This window comes from Salvia splendens, chromosome 11, assembly GCF_004379255.2.
Source record: "Salvia splendens isolate huo1 chromosome 11, SspV2, whole genome shotgun sequence".
NCBI lineage: Eukaryota > Viridiplantae > Streptophyta > Magnoliopsida > Lamiales > Lamiaceae > Salvia > Salvia splendens.
The window spans coordinates 7,790,260-7,805,859 of NC_056042.1; the positions used below are offsets into that span (position 1 = coordinate 7,790,260).

Consider the following 15,600-nt stretch of genomic DNA (forward strand, 5'->3'; position numbering starts at 1 on the left):
AACTAGGAATCGTGCACTTGGACCTCTTATTTTATCTAACTAGTTTCAGTTAGCCAAACTATTTTTTACCTTGAGATTTCGGTAAGCCAAACTAATTTTACCGTGTGGTGTTTTACCACTATAAAAAGTTGAAACCTCCAACAGAGCCATCATAAACATGCTTGCCACAACAAACGAAGTATAGTATTCCATGGTGACAAGGATCATTTTTCAATAAAGAAAGATTGAGAAGAGACCACTGAGTAAAATTAATTTTTCTTTTTTCTTTTTCCTTGCCAAATGCTATTATTCAATAAAGAGAAAATATCAGCTCAAGTAAAACACCCTAAATCTATAAGTAGAAGAAGATATTCTACATTCAAGAATCTAATTTACAGCCTACCCTAGGAATTAACCTAAACTTTATAACAAAATTTATGCTATATGTACAATATTGTTACAGCTTACACATTCAAATAAGTCTCCTTGTTTCTGAAAAACTGAGTTACAGCACGGCACAAAAAGCATCATCCACGCACTCAAGTCTTACCGCCCCTCATCCGAACTAGCTGAGACCTCGCTGCCAACTACAGATGTCCCACCACCCTGTATTTCTTCTTCGCTGGACATACTATCTTCACTAGAATAAGAAAATGATTCACTTTCATCATCACTAACAACACCAGCTCTACGCCGCCTCCTGACAACACCTCTTCCCTGCAAAGCAAGTCGCCTGCGTTTTCTGGCTTTCCGCTTTCCTTTGGGAAAGTCTTCTTGGTGAGATTCAAAACTCTTACTCCCAGCATCTTTTGAAGTTTTTACCATCTGATCTTCATTATCCTCGGACTCCATGCTCAGGGAATCAGTATCAAGTTTGCCTCGCTTTCTACTCACACTAGTCTGAAATAGGAAGTACGTAAATATAGACAACACAGTTATGCACATTTCAACGTAGAAGTAATGCTTAAAGATAATATAATCTTCAAAATCTCCAGAATTCTCTAAAAACATTATAGCCACATAAACAAGAGAGATGACTGTATGCATTACTACATCCACTTACAAGTAAGCTCGACTGTGCGCATGCAAACAAAATATCTACACCAGATGGAACTGTGCTAAAAAGGGGCATATAAGGAAGTGTTATGTATCAAAATTATGTATTTGTGCAAATCCACATACTTACAAAATTATGTATTTGTACAAATTCACATAGCAGTGTTAAGTATCAAAATTATGTATCTGAAAAAACTGGTGCAATAGTCTAAAACTTATTACTATCTCCATCCCACAATAAGAGTCACATTTCACTTTTACCATAAATGATAAGTTGGTTGGAAAAGTTAGTAGAATATGGGACCCATTTTTTTATATTGGTTTTATAATAAAATGTGAGTGGAGTGAGTTAGTGGAATGTGGAACCTACTTACTATTTATGGTAAAAATGAAGTGTGATAATTATTGTTGGACAGATCGAAATAGAAAAGAGTGACAATATTGTGGGACGGAAGGGGTATTAAAACTGAGATATGAATCCTTCGATCAAAAAAATGGATGCTGGAGATATAAGATTCATATTCCACCAACTTATTTCACTCACATTTTATAATAAAATTAATATATATAAGTGGGACCCATAGTCCACGAACTTATTCAACCCACTTTTTTAACATTTCTTAAAACTCGTGCCCACACAAAATGTGACTCCTATTGTGGAACGGTGAGGAGCAGATAACAAGGAACTACTTGAGGAGTAATAACAAGGAACTACGTGAGGAGCAGATAGATAAAAGCGTTTGCACAAGAATACCTTTGGCCCACGGTCAACTAGACGAGCCCATTCACTTCGGTTCCTCAAACAATCAAGTACGGCCTGTGAGTGGCTTGAATATGCATAGCGCTCTCCATTATGTTTCCTTAGGTGAGGCCAATGCTGGGAATAAGCATTAAAATATTTTTTAAGTGGAAAAAAAATGAAGATAAAATTTTACCAGTCAATTGAAAGACTACGCCACTCAATTGTATAATCCACAAGCGAGCGAGAGAGAGAGAGAGTAATGATAAACCATAGATTAAGTAAAGTGGCATACCGGCAGAACAGCATTACACAGTTCTTCGTAAGTCATGCGTTTTCCTTCACTCATAATCTCAGCAATCAAACCTACAAAATTCAATCCCAAATAATGATAAACCATGCTTTTAGCAATCTGTATCAGAAACACAATATACAAGTCGAATTTTAAGCTGGAAAGAGCACAAACCAGGCAAAGTACGATTTGTCTGACGACTAACCATCTGCCGATCATCATCAGCAGCACTCCTTGATGATGGGCGATTAGATACATTGTGGCCATTAGCATCCACTGATGATGACATGGAGCTGTTCGCGTTTGTCTTCTTCATTGATGGCACACTTTTCACTAGAGCACCATCTACTTCTTTTCTTGAAAGCTGATCTACACTGTAACTGGAATTATGCCTCCTGTTATCCTGCGAAGTAGGTTTTCTCTCCAACTTTTTAACTTCGTTGACAGCTTCCAGAGGAGCGTGCGATCCATCTCCAGAAAAGTCCTTGGTCCTCCTCCTAGAAGCCTTCAATTCATTAAAGATGAGTCATAACCTTGATTTCATAGTCAGATAAAAATACTGAAAAGCAACTCAATGGACAAATTAAGATGGGCATACCATGCCCTGATCTTTTCCACCACTAGAAGTTCTCTTCATCAGTACACTAGTAGCATTTGGACCTGTTAACTGAGGTAAACTTCCAGCATGACGCATGCGTGGCACCCGAGGAACTCTTGGAGAACTATTCAGTTCTTGATGTAAAAGTAAAGCAAGCTGAATGTGACATACCACAAAAAGGTTAGATGAGAAAGAATATGTAAAATACAAACATAAAATTCGATAATTGCTTTATACCTCTTCATCACTCAAGGTAGCGGGAATATTTGATGATGCTGAAGAGGTCATTGAAATTACATGTCCTTTAGATGGCGGGTTACAACCTGTCTGATAAGACTTTTCACCTTTTCCAGAAACAGCTGAAGCTACCGCTTTATTGGATGCACCCTCCACTGATGGCAGACTAGCACACTCACCAGCAACATGACTGGATGCAACATTTGAGCCCAATGGTACTTTAGAAGAAGAATGAAGACTGTGATCCTTCAAATCTGATGCCTTTTTTGAATCAAATGAGTTGGACATTTTCTTGGTCTCTGATATTTTTGCCAGAGGGCCTGATCTTGAAGGTTCTTTAAGTAATTTCTTTGGCCTCCCACATTTTTCTACATGCTCAACTTTATCAGCTGAAGCATTGTCTTTCATAGTTCCCTGACTGCTATCAGACAACTCATGTCTGATATGAACAGAGGAATTTTGAGCAGTTAAGGCCATGTAATTTTCAGATGATTTGGACACGATACCGGAAGAAGTGGATCTCAATACAGAAACTCCTGCTTTACGCTGATATGAAGCTGTTGAATGACTTCTCGATGTGCCATTTGATTTGAGTAATTCATCAGCCACTTCCGAGCTCGGTTTAAGCCCTGATGACCTTTTTCTTGCTCCAATAGAACCTTCTGATCCTGAATGTTCTCTCTTGGGATGAAGGGTACCTTCAGCTGAGCCATCAGGTTTATTCGTTTTAGAACGGCCAACGATATGGCTCCTGCTAGCTTCAAGGACCTTAGCTTCAGTTGCTTCTGTGTTTACAGTAGACATCCCAACCACTTTTCCTTCCCCGGTAACAACATTAACAGACAATCCAGGAGATTGAGTTGAGGCTTCGGCGGCCGCATCTAATTTTACGTAATTCAAATGTAGAGACTCAACCAACTGGTCCCTGTGATCATCGGCATCTGACTCAATTTTCAGTTTCTTAATTGGCTGTGAGTTGGCCTCGTCAATGTCTAAATCTTGACCGTGTTCACTTTCTTTAGCATCTGCAGCAGCAATTCTAACATGTGCAACAACAGGCTCCTTTCCAGATGAGCCAGTTCCTACACTTCCAGTACCAGCTTGACATCTCTGACGTGTATCACCAGTAACTTAATTAATAAATTAAAATTCGCATGCTGCTAAGTAATTATCCTCTCAACATGTTGAAGCACACTAAAGTAGCTATAGTTAAATGCTCTACTGGGAACTAATCAATATTGATGGTCAAAAGCTCAAAACACACACTCCATGTATGCATTATGAAATATTTTACTCAACAGCTTTATATCTTGTTATCCATAATCCGCAACATGAAGACAACGACACATGCATTGCGAATAAAACAATTTAGAAACACTACTCATAAGAAAAGCAATTGCATAATTTAGCCATCAAGCAAAAATGAATTATGCAACATGATGGCTACAAATTAGAGGCACAATTTCTACTACCTCTGCTTTTCCTATCTGACATCTAAAAGATCAATGCCTCCGACAGGCATGTTTTTCCTTTACTGTTTTTACTTGTCTAAATATGTTAACATTCCTAACATACCTTACTTTGATCTAATTTAAGGTTTAAGTTTTCAGACAGAAAGTCCTATTTACAAGCAAAATTTTCAAGGGGAGACCTTGATAAACTTTGCCCCAAGGAGAATGAGTAGAAGCTAAGATAATAGCTTATATAACAGCTTATAGGAGACATTGAAAATGTTGTATAGCATGGATGAAACTGAAAATAATTAAACATATTTAAACCTACAACTAAACAAGTTGGACTTATGGTACATAGCAACAACAGGTATGCAAACCAACCAAAGCTATACATACAAATGAGACACCATTCTCTAAAAAAGCCTAGAATACCTAAATCCATATTTTAAATATGCTAGACAAGAACTTTGTGCAGATAAATCAGCACAATAGCAGCACTGCATTGCAAGTACAATTGTACAAATAGTTGATAGTATATAAAGAATTAAAGGCAATGAATATACAAACCTCTTCATTTACAATTAAGCTCCTGGGACCATTCACTTCAGTTAAAGATTCCACACCGTTACACATCTTGGAGACATTCTCTGATTCCAGAGGAACTTGAGCCCCTTTATAGCCAACCCGTAACATTTCACCCCTTGAAACATCATTTTTAGGGGTGGCCTCTAGACCATGCTCATTTGATGCTAAGTTGGTAGCACATTCACCAAGACGATCCAATGGTTGATCGCCAAGATCTTTGCCACATTGAAGATCATCACTGACAGCCTTGCAGCTTCTGCCTTGAGAAAACTCAAGATGTTTTCCATCTCTTGAGAATGTTGAAGCTAATAGTATAGATGGAAAAAATAAATCATATGTATCACAATAAACAACTACCACTAACTAAACTTCATTCGACCATTCATCTAGAGAAAATGATAAACTCGCCTCAAACACAATAACATATAGACAGTTCAAAGAAAACAAAGCTAGATTTGAAAATATACATCAACTCACCTGCTTTCGAGCCATGAACATTCTGCTTTTTAAAATCACCCTCTTTATCAGTAGCCCTAACCTTTTTCTTTACATTTTGATCCTTTGTTCTCAGTTCCTCTTTTTTGCGCTTTCCAGAATGCAATATAACGGTCACCGAATTTTTCTTCTTTATGCTCAACTCAGGGGCAGAATGTGGTTTGTCACCAGCTAACTTCTTCTTCTGTCTAGGTGCCTCTGTTTCCTGACACACACCCCTGTCAACAATCCCCCCTTTTACGCTAACAGAATCTACCACTGGGGCAGGCGAAGTACCGTCGTGTTTCTTCAACAAAGAGAATAAAACCCGAGCACCATTATCAGATTTGTTGGCATTCTTTTCACCATTTGTCGTATCCATCTCTTCGTATTCCTTCTCATCAACCTTTCCCTGACCCAAGAGAGGAAACTCAGTATACCTAAGGTTAAACTTCTTAGGAACATAACCAGTAGACTTCCACAACTGAGGTCCAAAAACTGAAGACATACCAATCCCAGAAAATAAAGCAGGTTCCCCACCGGGCACCCCTTGCACGTGAACCCTCTCTTCCATGGGAATATCAGCCCAAAGCCTAAAAGGCCTACCCGATGCTACCGCTGGTGGATTCGGATTTTCCATACTCAGCGTCTTGGTCGGTAACTCAACTAAAAACTCCGCTACCTCTGTCTCCTCGCTCTCATTCCTAACCCCGCTGCTGCCACCTCCGCCGCTGCTCTTGCTCTTGCACTTGTCACAGGCAAACGATTTCTCGCTCTTGACGTAGCGCGAGCAGCGCGTGTGCACCCACACCCCGCACTCATCGCAATCAACCATCTCCTCGCCGTCGTCGAAAGTCACGCCGCAGACGCAGTCCACCGTCCATGACCCGTCCACCCAGTCGTCGTGGCGGGGCTCCGCAATCGGAAGCCGATGCGAACGGCTCCTCATTGCAGCCAGAGACCTCTAAACCTAATACGGACTTTTCAATGAAACCCTAATTCTCACACACATCACCTAAATCTCTACAAATTGATGAATTTATTCCGTCGGATTACACCAAGACCACGAATTAGAGGCGGGACCATATGCGTAATGAGAAGGCGTACCTGCTGAAGCAGCAAAAGCTGTTGAATTGGAGAGATTGAGGATGAATCAGTGTATTGCTGGAGAGAAGAAGAACGGAACCCAGAGAATTGTGAAATTGGGTTTGGGGAATGAAGTGGCGTCCGCGACGCGTTTTGCTGCGGGTAGCTTTAGCGTGGCATCCGAATATGACCCGATTCGACCCGCCGATCTAATTTTGCTTTTGTTTCTTTTTTCCTTTATTCGATTTTTTAATTTAGCATTTATTTATGAGTAAATGTCAAAATTAGTCCTAAACATATACCCAGATTTTGGTCCTAGAATCTTTTGAATTTTTACATCTTGAACATTTCAACTCGGATCATTTCTTCACTTTATCTATTTATTATCATTTTTACAAAACGAGTGTTCAAAGTAACTGGGACTGCTAAAGTGGGACATAGAGAGTACTATCTCATTTTATATAGATGATTAGGGTTGTTTCAGTTTTAAAGTGATTAGGGTTTCAGTTGTTGGGGAAAATTTGGATTTTGAATTCTGGGCTTTACATAGATTTTTGATTATGAATAGTTTGGGGAAAAATTGGATTTGAGATTCTGGGGCTTTATATAGATGCATGAGTATGGATATTTTTTTGGGAATGTGGATTGTGGTGGGACAGGAACTCGAATTTATTGGGTGTGTGTGTATGGTTTGTCATGTGAGGGATGCATGACTATGTCCCGGAAAGGGTTAATGTCGGACTACAAATGTCGACTTTGTGTGTCGTCGGCCACAACAAAAGAAGTTGTCCGACGCATGAGCCAATATCAGGATGCATCGGCTCCAAACCTACGACAGGTATTCTTTTTGTATGAGTGTATTATCCGGAATATAATTCTACGAAGCAGCCTAGGTCCCAACCTTGAATTAGATTTGGCACCCTATATTCCATTGTCTAATTGTTGTTTATATAAGCAGAGAAGAAGGGCAAGCGATCAGAAGAACAACAAAAATGCGCATTGTTGTTGCCAACTCGGTCACAATTGGACACGCTGTCCAAGTGCCATAGCTGACATGTTTGCGGATCCGCTCCTCCGCTTCGGTAGTGGGTGACAACCTAGCCAGTGCATCGACTTTGAAGAAGAAATGAGATGTGTTGTGTTGTGTTCCTGTCAATTCAAACAATTGTCTTACTGCCTCGATATAATTGTGTTATAACTTGACTGTTTTTTGTTCATATTTTGGTTGGTTTGGGAGAGGGCAGTGCCCATTGTGGCTGAATAGAATATTAAACAGGTTATTGGTGATGTATGTTTTGTCCAGGCAGTGTGCCCATTTGGCTGGGGCACTGCCCAATTATGTAAACTTTGGTGAAGCTTGATTCTACTACTACTAATGTAAACTTTAGTCTAGGTTTTTAGTTCATTTCATGAATTTGTTTGATGGTTATTTATGATTTGTACTACTGCTAATGTATTTTTCAATCACTCAAAATGTGCATTTTTTCTAAAGCATGAGCTAAATCCATATATGTCAACATTAGTATTGCAAATTCACCCTCCTATCTTGGGAACCTCTGTTCCAATATATAAAAAAATGGATGTTACTTTTGCTACCATGACCAAAGTTGACAGAAGCAAAGCATGGAAGCACAATCTTTCTTTATTTGAAATGATAAGATTAGAACTAAATAGGAAATATGATTATGAAATGAACAGAATAATGAAAGAAGAACATAACTTAAAGAGAGGGTAGCAAGGAATATACCCTCAGCCATCAAGAGCTAGATTTATCATGTGTTCAGCCAGTCACAACCAAAAACAATACACCATCAAATGGTCAGAAACGCATAATATAGCTCACGTTTCGGACAAACGAGATATGAAGAAACTTATATAGAGTAATTATGAACACACTAAATTACTATGTTCAATAGTATCTCAAGAATTGAAATTCAGTTGACCCATATGAAATGGAAATTACCTCCATTTCTGCAACAGCAACATGTGACACACACACACACACACATCAATTTAGCTTCCTAACTCTCTCGATTCTATGAGCTTTTAGGCCGTTGACGGACCTTCAATTTCAACCCAGATGGCACACTCTCACTCACCTTCATCTCCACAAAATAAGAATTTCTGCATTGAAGTATTGAACCATAAGGCCTTATAGCTCAAGCTTTAGTATTTACATCAAATTACTCAACAGCTCATAGCAACAAAATTTCCAGAATCAGTGCAACATAATTTCCAGAATCAATTGCATTACTTCTTCATCACAATTTTAGTTCATCATACTACACATTCGATTGTTCATCATCTGAAATTCACTACTTGAATTTCAACATACAAACAAACATTACAATAACAAAGACCCATAATCCATACATCACAACAGTAGCTAATTTCTGACATGGTCTGATTATTATCATCGATCGATGCCAAAATCAACGCTAAAGTTTCCCCATCCATCTCGGCCAGCATCAATGATGAATCCACGTCGTCGTCTTCTTCTTCTTTATTGGCCCGATTGGTTCGCACCACTTGAAAAAAAGTGAACTCTTTTTTCTCACAAACAAAGCAGAGCTTTTTAGGTTTGCCATGGCTTTTGATGATTCGTGAGTGAAGCAAGTTTCTTGCAATTGCAAGACTCGTACCGCAATCCGAAGGTCACGTCAGTCACACTCTCGCCGGACCTGGCCGCGGAACCTCTGCTGCAGGACGACCGCTCCAGCATTACGAAGTTGAGCCACGAAGGTTCTTCGTTTTTCAGCGGAGGAAGAAGAGAAGTGGCGCAGTTTTGAAACCCTAGTGAATGAATCGATGACTGTTAAAATGGAATAAATAATTTATGATTTGGAATAAATAATTATGATTTTATTTAAAAAAAATTTTGATTATTAAATATTAAAAATTGCTTAAGTTGGTCAAAAATTGGGTTAAAACCGTTGACCGTTTAAAAATTGACGGAACTTTAGTGTAGACCGATTGTGATCTGAGTTGAAATGTTGGAATGTAAAAATTCAAAAGATAAAGTCTAGAACCAATTGTAAAATGAGCATATGTTTAGGACCAATTTTGGCCTTTACTCTTTATTTATACATAATTTTTGTGTTGAATTGATGGATGGATCAATAAATTATTAAACTTTAATTTAAGGAATACTCATTCCGTTCACGAAGAATAATATCATTTATGGACGCAAATTTTAATGAATAATTGGTACAACAAGAGATATGGAAGACAAAGTAGATTAAGTAAGAGGGAGAAAGAGAATAAATAAGATAGAAGAGAAAAATTGGATAGAGACTGAAAAAAAAATTCCATTTCTAAAATAGGAAAAACACTCCAAAATTGTAAAATAAGATTATTCTTGAACGGAGAGGATATTATTTAAGAATCAAATTTACATGATTTAGCATATGAAATATGGATAGTTTACTTTTACATTTATCGTCGTGACATGTCAACAATATCATTTGACTCACTCAAGGTCTCAAGCGAAGCATAACTATACCTTTTGTATTCATAGTCATATTAGAAATAGATCACTCACTCTTCTAAGGGGTGGGTGACTCATTTCTAATACTGCTTAACATATGTGTATCCATATGAACCATATTTCATATACATATGTGATTTCTTACTAACTTTTCAATAATGGAAATTCACATTCTTCAATACACTCTCTCTATTTCAAGGAAGATGGGCTCTTCCTTAGGCAGCACGGGTTTTTATATGTTAAATGGAGAGATAAAATAAGAGGAAGAATAAAGTAGAGATGCACGTGTTTTCAATTTAAGAAATGAGTCTCCCCTAGGTCCAAATCGTTTATGATTTATGACTATTTTATTGGAACATACTGAAGAAATATATGGAAAATCATACTCCTTTCGCCACCTAAAAATAAGAAGTTTTAAGATGATATATGTTTAATGCAAAATGGTAAATTAAAAAAGTGATGGAAAGAAAAGTGTCTAGTGAAAAATGAGTCAAACCTCATTGATGTCATCCTCGGACGATCCTTCTAACACTTACCATAACAGAGGTAACTATCTCACAAAAATCATTATAAATTAATATTTTATTTAGTTGGAGCTGAAATTTGGATCCAATACAAAGGATACAAAAAAGATATGTTTTGTCAACGGTGAGAATAGTTGGACAGTGGTTTAATTGGTTGTTTCACAATACAGTCCCTTACGATGAGGTTGCGAACGAGAACGGATATCGCACCTGGAGGTGACATGGCATGGCCCTCATTAGTGGCCGACTCAAGTCGTTCAATGGACTCGGAATACGATGCGCATCACCCATGCTCACATCATAATGATCTCAAACAACGTTTTACGTCGCTTTATATATATATATATATATATATATATATATATAGGGTGCTAGGGTTGAGATTATTTAGCTAAATTGAGAAATGAGATGCAATATCAGCCATTAATCCACAAGATTAAACTAAATGTCAACAGCTATCCATTATGTCAACACGGGGTATAAGTGTCATTTCGTGTTTTAATGTGTCGGATTGTTGACATGGCTTATATGTCTAGTTGACATGACTTATAATTGTTGTTGACATGGTTTCTATGTGCAGTTGACATGGTTGTACGTGTAATTGACATAGCTTGTAACACAGTTGACATGGCTTGTATGTGTAGTTGACATGACATTATGTGCCGTTGACACGATATGCACCATAGTTGTCATAGTGTCACCGGTTATATATCAAATGTCAACAACTTTAGTAAATGTATTAGCTTGTATATCAAATGTCAACAGCTTGTCAAAAGCTTGTATATATTGTCAACAACTCAAAAACAATTATTGTAATTAAAAAATAACAACTATTTGACTTAATCTTCTCTAAGCATCATAGTATAACAACTATGCAATAGCTTAATTGATAATTCATAACAGAAACGGAGACGGAGTCGGAGGAGATTGACTCGCCGGAGGTGAAGCGGCTGAGGAGGATCTGTTGGACGGAATCGAAGAGGATTCCGATCTCTGCACTTCCATCCACGACCTCGACTCGTTCATGAAGATTTTCGAGGAGGAAATCACTACATCTCCCACTTCCAGTCACGGATCCGGAGCGGCTGAGGAAAGAATCGTCGAATCGGCGTCGGATTGCGGCGAATCCGGAGAGGTTGAGGAAGGAATCGTCGAATTGGTGTCGGATTCCGGCGAATCGCGGCCGGATCTAGGCTATCTGCTCGGAGGCGTCGGACGGCGAGCTAGGGATTCCACCTCCGGCGGCGTCTCCGGCGAGGAAGGAGCTGGTGACGGGGTGAGGAGGAGCGTTGCCGTGATTTGAGGCGGAGCATCAGCGAGAAGGGTCGGAAAGAGTGGAGGAGGAGATGAGCAGAAGGTGGAGGCGTAAGGGAGAAGAATGGGAGGGGAGAAGTTAAGTTTCATTTTATTTGTTTCAACTAAATTTACCATTATACCCTTTCATAATAAATTAATCTCAAAATATTTTTTTTGGGCAAATCTGGACCACTCATTTAATAAAATGAGTGGCTGAATGTTGCATCTCATTTCTCAATTAGCCTAAAAAATCTCAATTGATCATGGACCTATATATAGATATATATATATTATATATAACGTCAAGCCCTAAAATTATTATTCGTTGAGGCTAACATCATGATTTCTTACTCTCTCCATCCAAACTAATTAAGTCTTATTCATTTTTGGGATGTTCTGACTAAGATAAGTGACTGAGTTAGAGTGTCAACTGGGCCGGACCCGGCCCACCAGTAAACGAAGCGGGCCTGGCCTGGGCTCATTAGTTGAGATGGGCTCCAATTGGGCCGTTTTGTAAACCCAGGCCCGACCCAGGCCCAGGACCATCTGAAGCCCAGGTCTGGGCCCATCAAAGGCTCACCTTCTATAATTAGTATTTTTTAATGTAATTAGGAGATTAATCACTAATAATAGTATATTTCTCTATTCATGCATGTCATCTTGTGCACGAGACATGTTAATTTTGTCTATTGTTCCAATTTTTTGGTGTCACCGAATGGATTCAAACAGTAATAGTTTAATATCAACATACGTTTCCAACTAATTAAATCATGATTGCAACATTCAATCCCGACTTCATCAATTTTTTTCTTATATTTTTTTATCTTAAGAGATAACAAAGACGGTTCTGAAGTTTAACTTTAAGAAAATTAGTAATTTACGTATTCAAACCTTGATATTTGATGAATAATTATAGAATTATTTAAATTTCTAGTTAGTTCTTATACTTGTAGTTTTAAAAATGCAACATCAACTTATGTGTCATCATCTACTAACAAAAACTAACAATATTGATTTTTCCTTTAGTTATACACTTTCTTTTAAATAGAATAAAGAACATGAAAAATATTGATAACACAAAGTCAATAAAATGAACTTAAACACATTATTTAAATTTAGATTTAGTTAATGAGATATAAATACAAGTTATATGTTTTATTTTTGCATATAATACATTTACGATATCTTTAAAATAATACATAAATAAAAAATTTAAACGAAGTCCAGCCCCACCCAGCCCGGTCCGGGCTAAGCAAACTTTTAAAATCCCACCCGGCTCAGACATGGGCCTGGGTCTGGCCGGGCCTCAATATAGACGGGTCTGGGCCGAGCTGGGCCGGCCCGAGCCACTTACAACTCTAGACTTGGTCATTTCTTTTTTTGACAAAAATAAATATTACTTTTATTTCATTTTATTACCTACTTTACTCTCTCTTGCCTTTCTACTTTATTAAGAGCATCCACTACGCGTCCCGTCACCGTCACGGAGGGATGGAACCGGGGGGGACCGCGGCGGGACGCGTTCACAGTTTCCGTCCTCAGCCCGTCCCGAGACCCATCACGCCGCGACGCGGGACGCGACGTCTCGCCACGCGCCGAGCTCCCAGGCCATGCGTGACGCCCACTCGCTGGCCAGCGAGTGGGTTTCGTCACGCTGACGCAATAATTCATTTTTTTAAAATTGAATTTAAATATAATTTTTTTCAAACGGTAATGTTACCGTTTTTTTTTAGCCGTTTTTCAAATTGTTTTTATTTTTTTTAAATTTCTTTACTCTATAAAGACTCATTTCATACTCATTTCACACACAAACACACATCTATTCATCTCAAATGCTTTCTATATCCACTCCAATTTCCATCTCAAATCAACTCAAAACTAATGGATCATTTGGAGCAAATGCGTCAAATAATGGAACAATCACTTTAAGAAGATCGACGCCCGGGAGGCGGAGGAAGCCGCGCTGCCCCACGACGCTCCCGGACGTACATCCATCGTAACCGGGAGGAAGCCGCCGCAAGGTTAGTACGCGACTACTTCTGCGATAACCCGGTTTGGGAGATACCTACTTCCGTCGCGATTTCCGCATGGGGAAACGCTATTTCTCCACATCGCGAATACTTTGGCGGCCCGGGAAGAGTTTTTCCGAGAAGGGTTCGACGCGGTTGGCCGTCCCAGCCACACGACGCTGCAGAAATGTACTACAGCAATCCGTCAGCTTACGACTGGACAAACGACCGACATGTTCGACGAATACCTCCACATCGGAGACACCACTGGGCGCACGTGCTTGCTCAAATTCTGCAAAGGCTTCCGGGCAGCCTTCACCGACGAATTTTTTCGGAGGCCAAGCACGACCGATTGTCAGTTCCTCCTCGACCTGCACGAACAAGTGCACAGATTCCCTGGGATGCTTGGTAGTGTTGATTGCATGCACTGGCAATGGAAGAATTGCCCGGTGGCGTGGAGGGGGTCCTACACGAGCGGCCACAAAGGCACCCACCCAACCGTTGTACTTAGGCCGTTGCCGACTACCAGCTTTGGATCTGGAACGCGTACTTCGGGGTCCCCGGGTCGAACAACGACGTTAACATGCTCCACCAGTCCGACCTCTTTACTGAAGTTTTGGACGGTAAAGCGTCGGCCATAAACTTCGTCGCCAACAACCGGCTGTATAAAATGGGGTACTATCTCGCCGACGGCATCTACCCGAAGTGGCCGACCTTCGTGAAGACGTGCAGCAGGCCTGCGAACCCAAAGCAGGCTCTTTTTGCGCAGAAGCAGGAGGTTGCTCGCAAGGATGTGGAGAGGGCGTTCGGGGTTCTCCAAGCGCGCTTCAACATCATCAAAGCTCCGTCTCGTTCGTGGTTCATGGAGAGCATGGTCGACATCATGTATACGTGCATAATCTTGTACAACATGATTGTCCAAGACGAAGGACCCGAGGTGGGAAATTGGTTCGACCCTGAATCCCCCGGAAGCTCAACCGCAAGTAGTCCGCCTCGAAGTGGAGCGCATCCGTCTATACAAGAACGGTTATCTATTCGTGCAAGGACAAGCGACTCTAGCGCCCACACCCAACTCCAAGAGGATCTAATTGAGCACATTTGTGCAAACTTTAGCGGAGGAAATTATTAAATTATGTATTTTTATTTTTTAGGAAATTATTAAAATGTTTTTTTACGAATTTTATGTTGTAAGTTTATTTTATTTAATGAAGTGTGTTTTTATTAATTGAATTTGGTTGGAAAAAAATGAAATTGAATGAATAGTAATTTAAGGAACGGTTAAGTGACGGATAAGAGACGGAGGGTTGTAGGTTCCGTCCCTTAATTAAGGGATGGAGTAAAAAAGGACAATGGAACCCTCAAATAGTAGTTTAAGGAACGACGATATAGTGACAGCGTAGTGGATAATCTAATCTCTCTTATTTTATTTTATTTTATTTTCATTTAATTCATTCAACATAATTTCTTAATCTATCTATTAAAAATTTTAGCCCCGACGTAATAAAAATGAGGGAGTACGTACGTTGTAATCGCTTTATTATATATCATTATTCATTTCTGCCAAAGAGAGACAATGATATACATCAACGTTTTAGTCACAATCCATATTCTTTTGATACAATATCACTTAATTCTTTCATATACTTCTTTCATATACAATATCACTGTTCCTTACGTGCAATATCATAGAGATAATGACATACCAACGTCTTAGTCATTTTGATACATAAAAAGATTATAATGTGTAATTGATAAAGTAAGAGAATGATGGAAAAATGTAAAAA

At 39.2% G+C, this 15,600-nt stretch overlaps 1 protein-coding gene across 3 annotated transcripts; it reads right to left on the reverse strand.

Moving 5' to 3' along the window:
• Nucleotides 1-243: 243 nt before the first annotated feature.
• On the reverse strand, nucleotides 244-6,643 carry LOC121755582. Of its 3 annotated transcripts, none has more exons than XM_042150901.1 (9): nucleotides 6,522-6,643; nucleotides 5,418-6,384; nucleotides 4,923-5,245; nucleotides 2,902-4,011; nucleotides 2,665-2,820; nucleotides 2,241-2,571; nucleotides 2,070-2,140; nucleotides 1,790-1,912; nucleotides 244-879 (listed from the first exon to the last, which is right to left on the reverse strand). In XM_042150901.1, the coding sequence occupies exons 2-9, from the start codon at nucleotides 6,361-6,363 to the stop codon at nucleotides 526-528; spliced, it is 3,414 nt and encodes a 1,137-aa protein (XP_042006835.1). In that variant the 5' UTR covers nucleotides 6,364-6,384; nucleotides 6,522-6,643; the 3' UTR covers nucleotides 244-525. The 3 variants fall into 3 exon arrangements, 2 of the variants coding, with proteins under 2 accessions (XP_042006835.1, XP_042006836.1); XM_042150902.1 differs by lacking the exon at nucleotides 6,522-6,643 and having other exon boundaries at nucleotides 5,418-5,826; nucleotides 5,925-6,066; XR_006040778.1 differs by lacking the exon at nucleotides 6,522-6,643 and having other exon boundaries at nucleotides 856-879; nucleotides 1,790-1,895; nucleotides 5,418-6,515.
• Nucleotides 6,644-15,600: the final 8,957 nt, after the last annotated feature.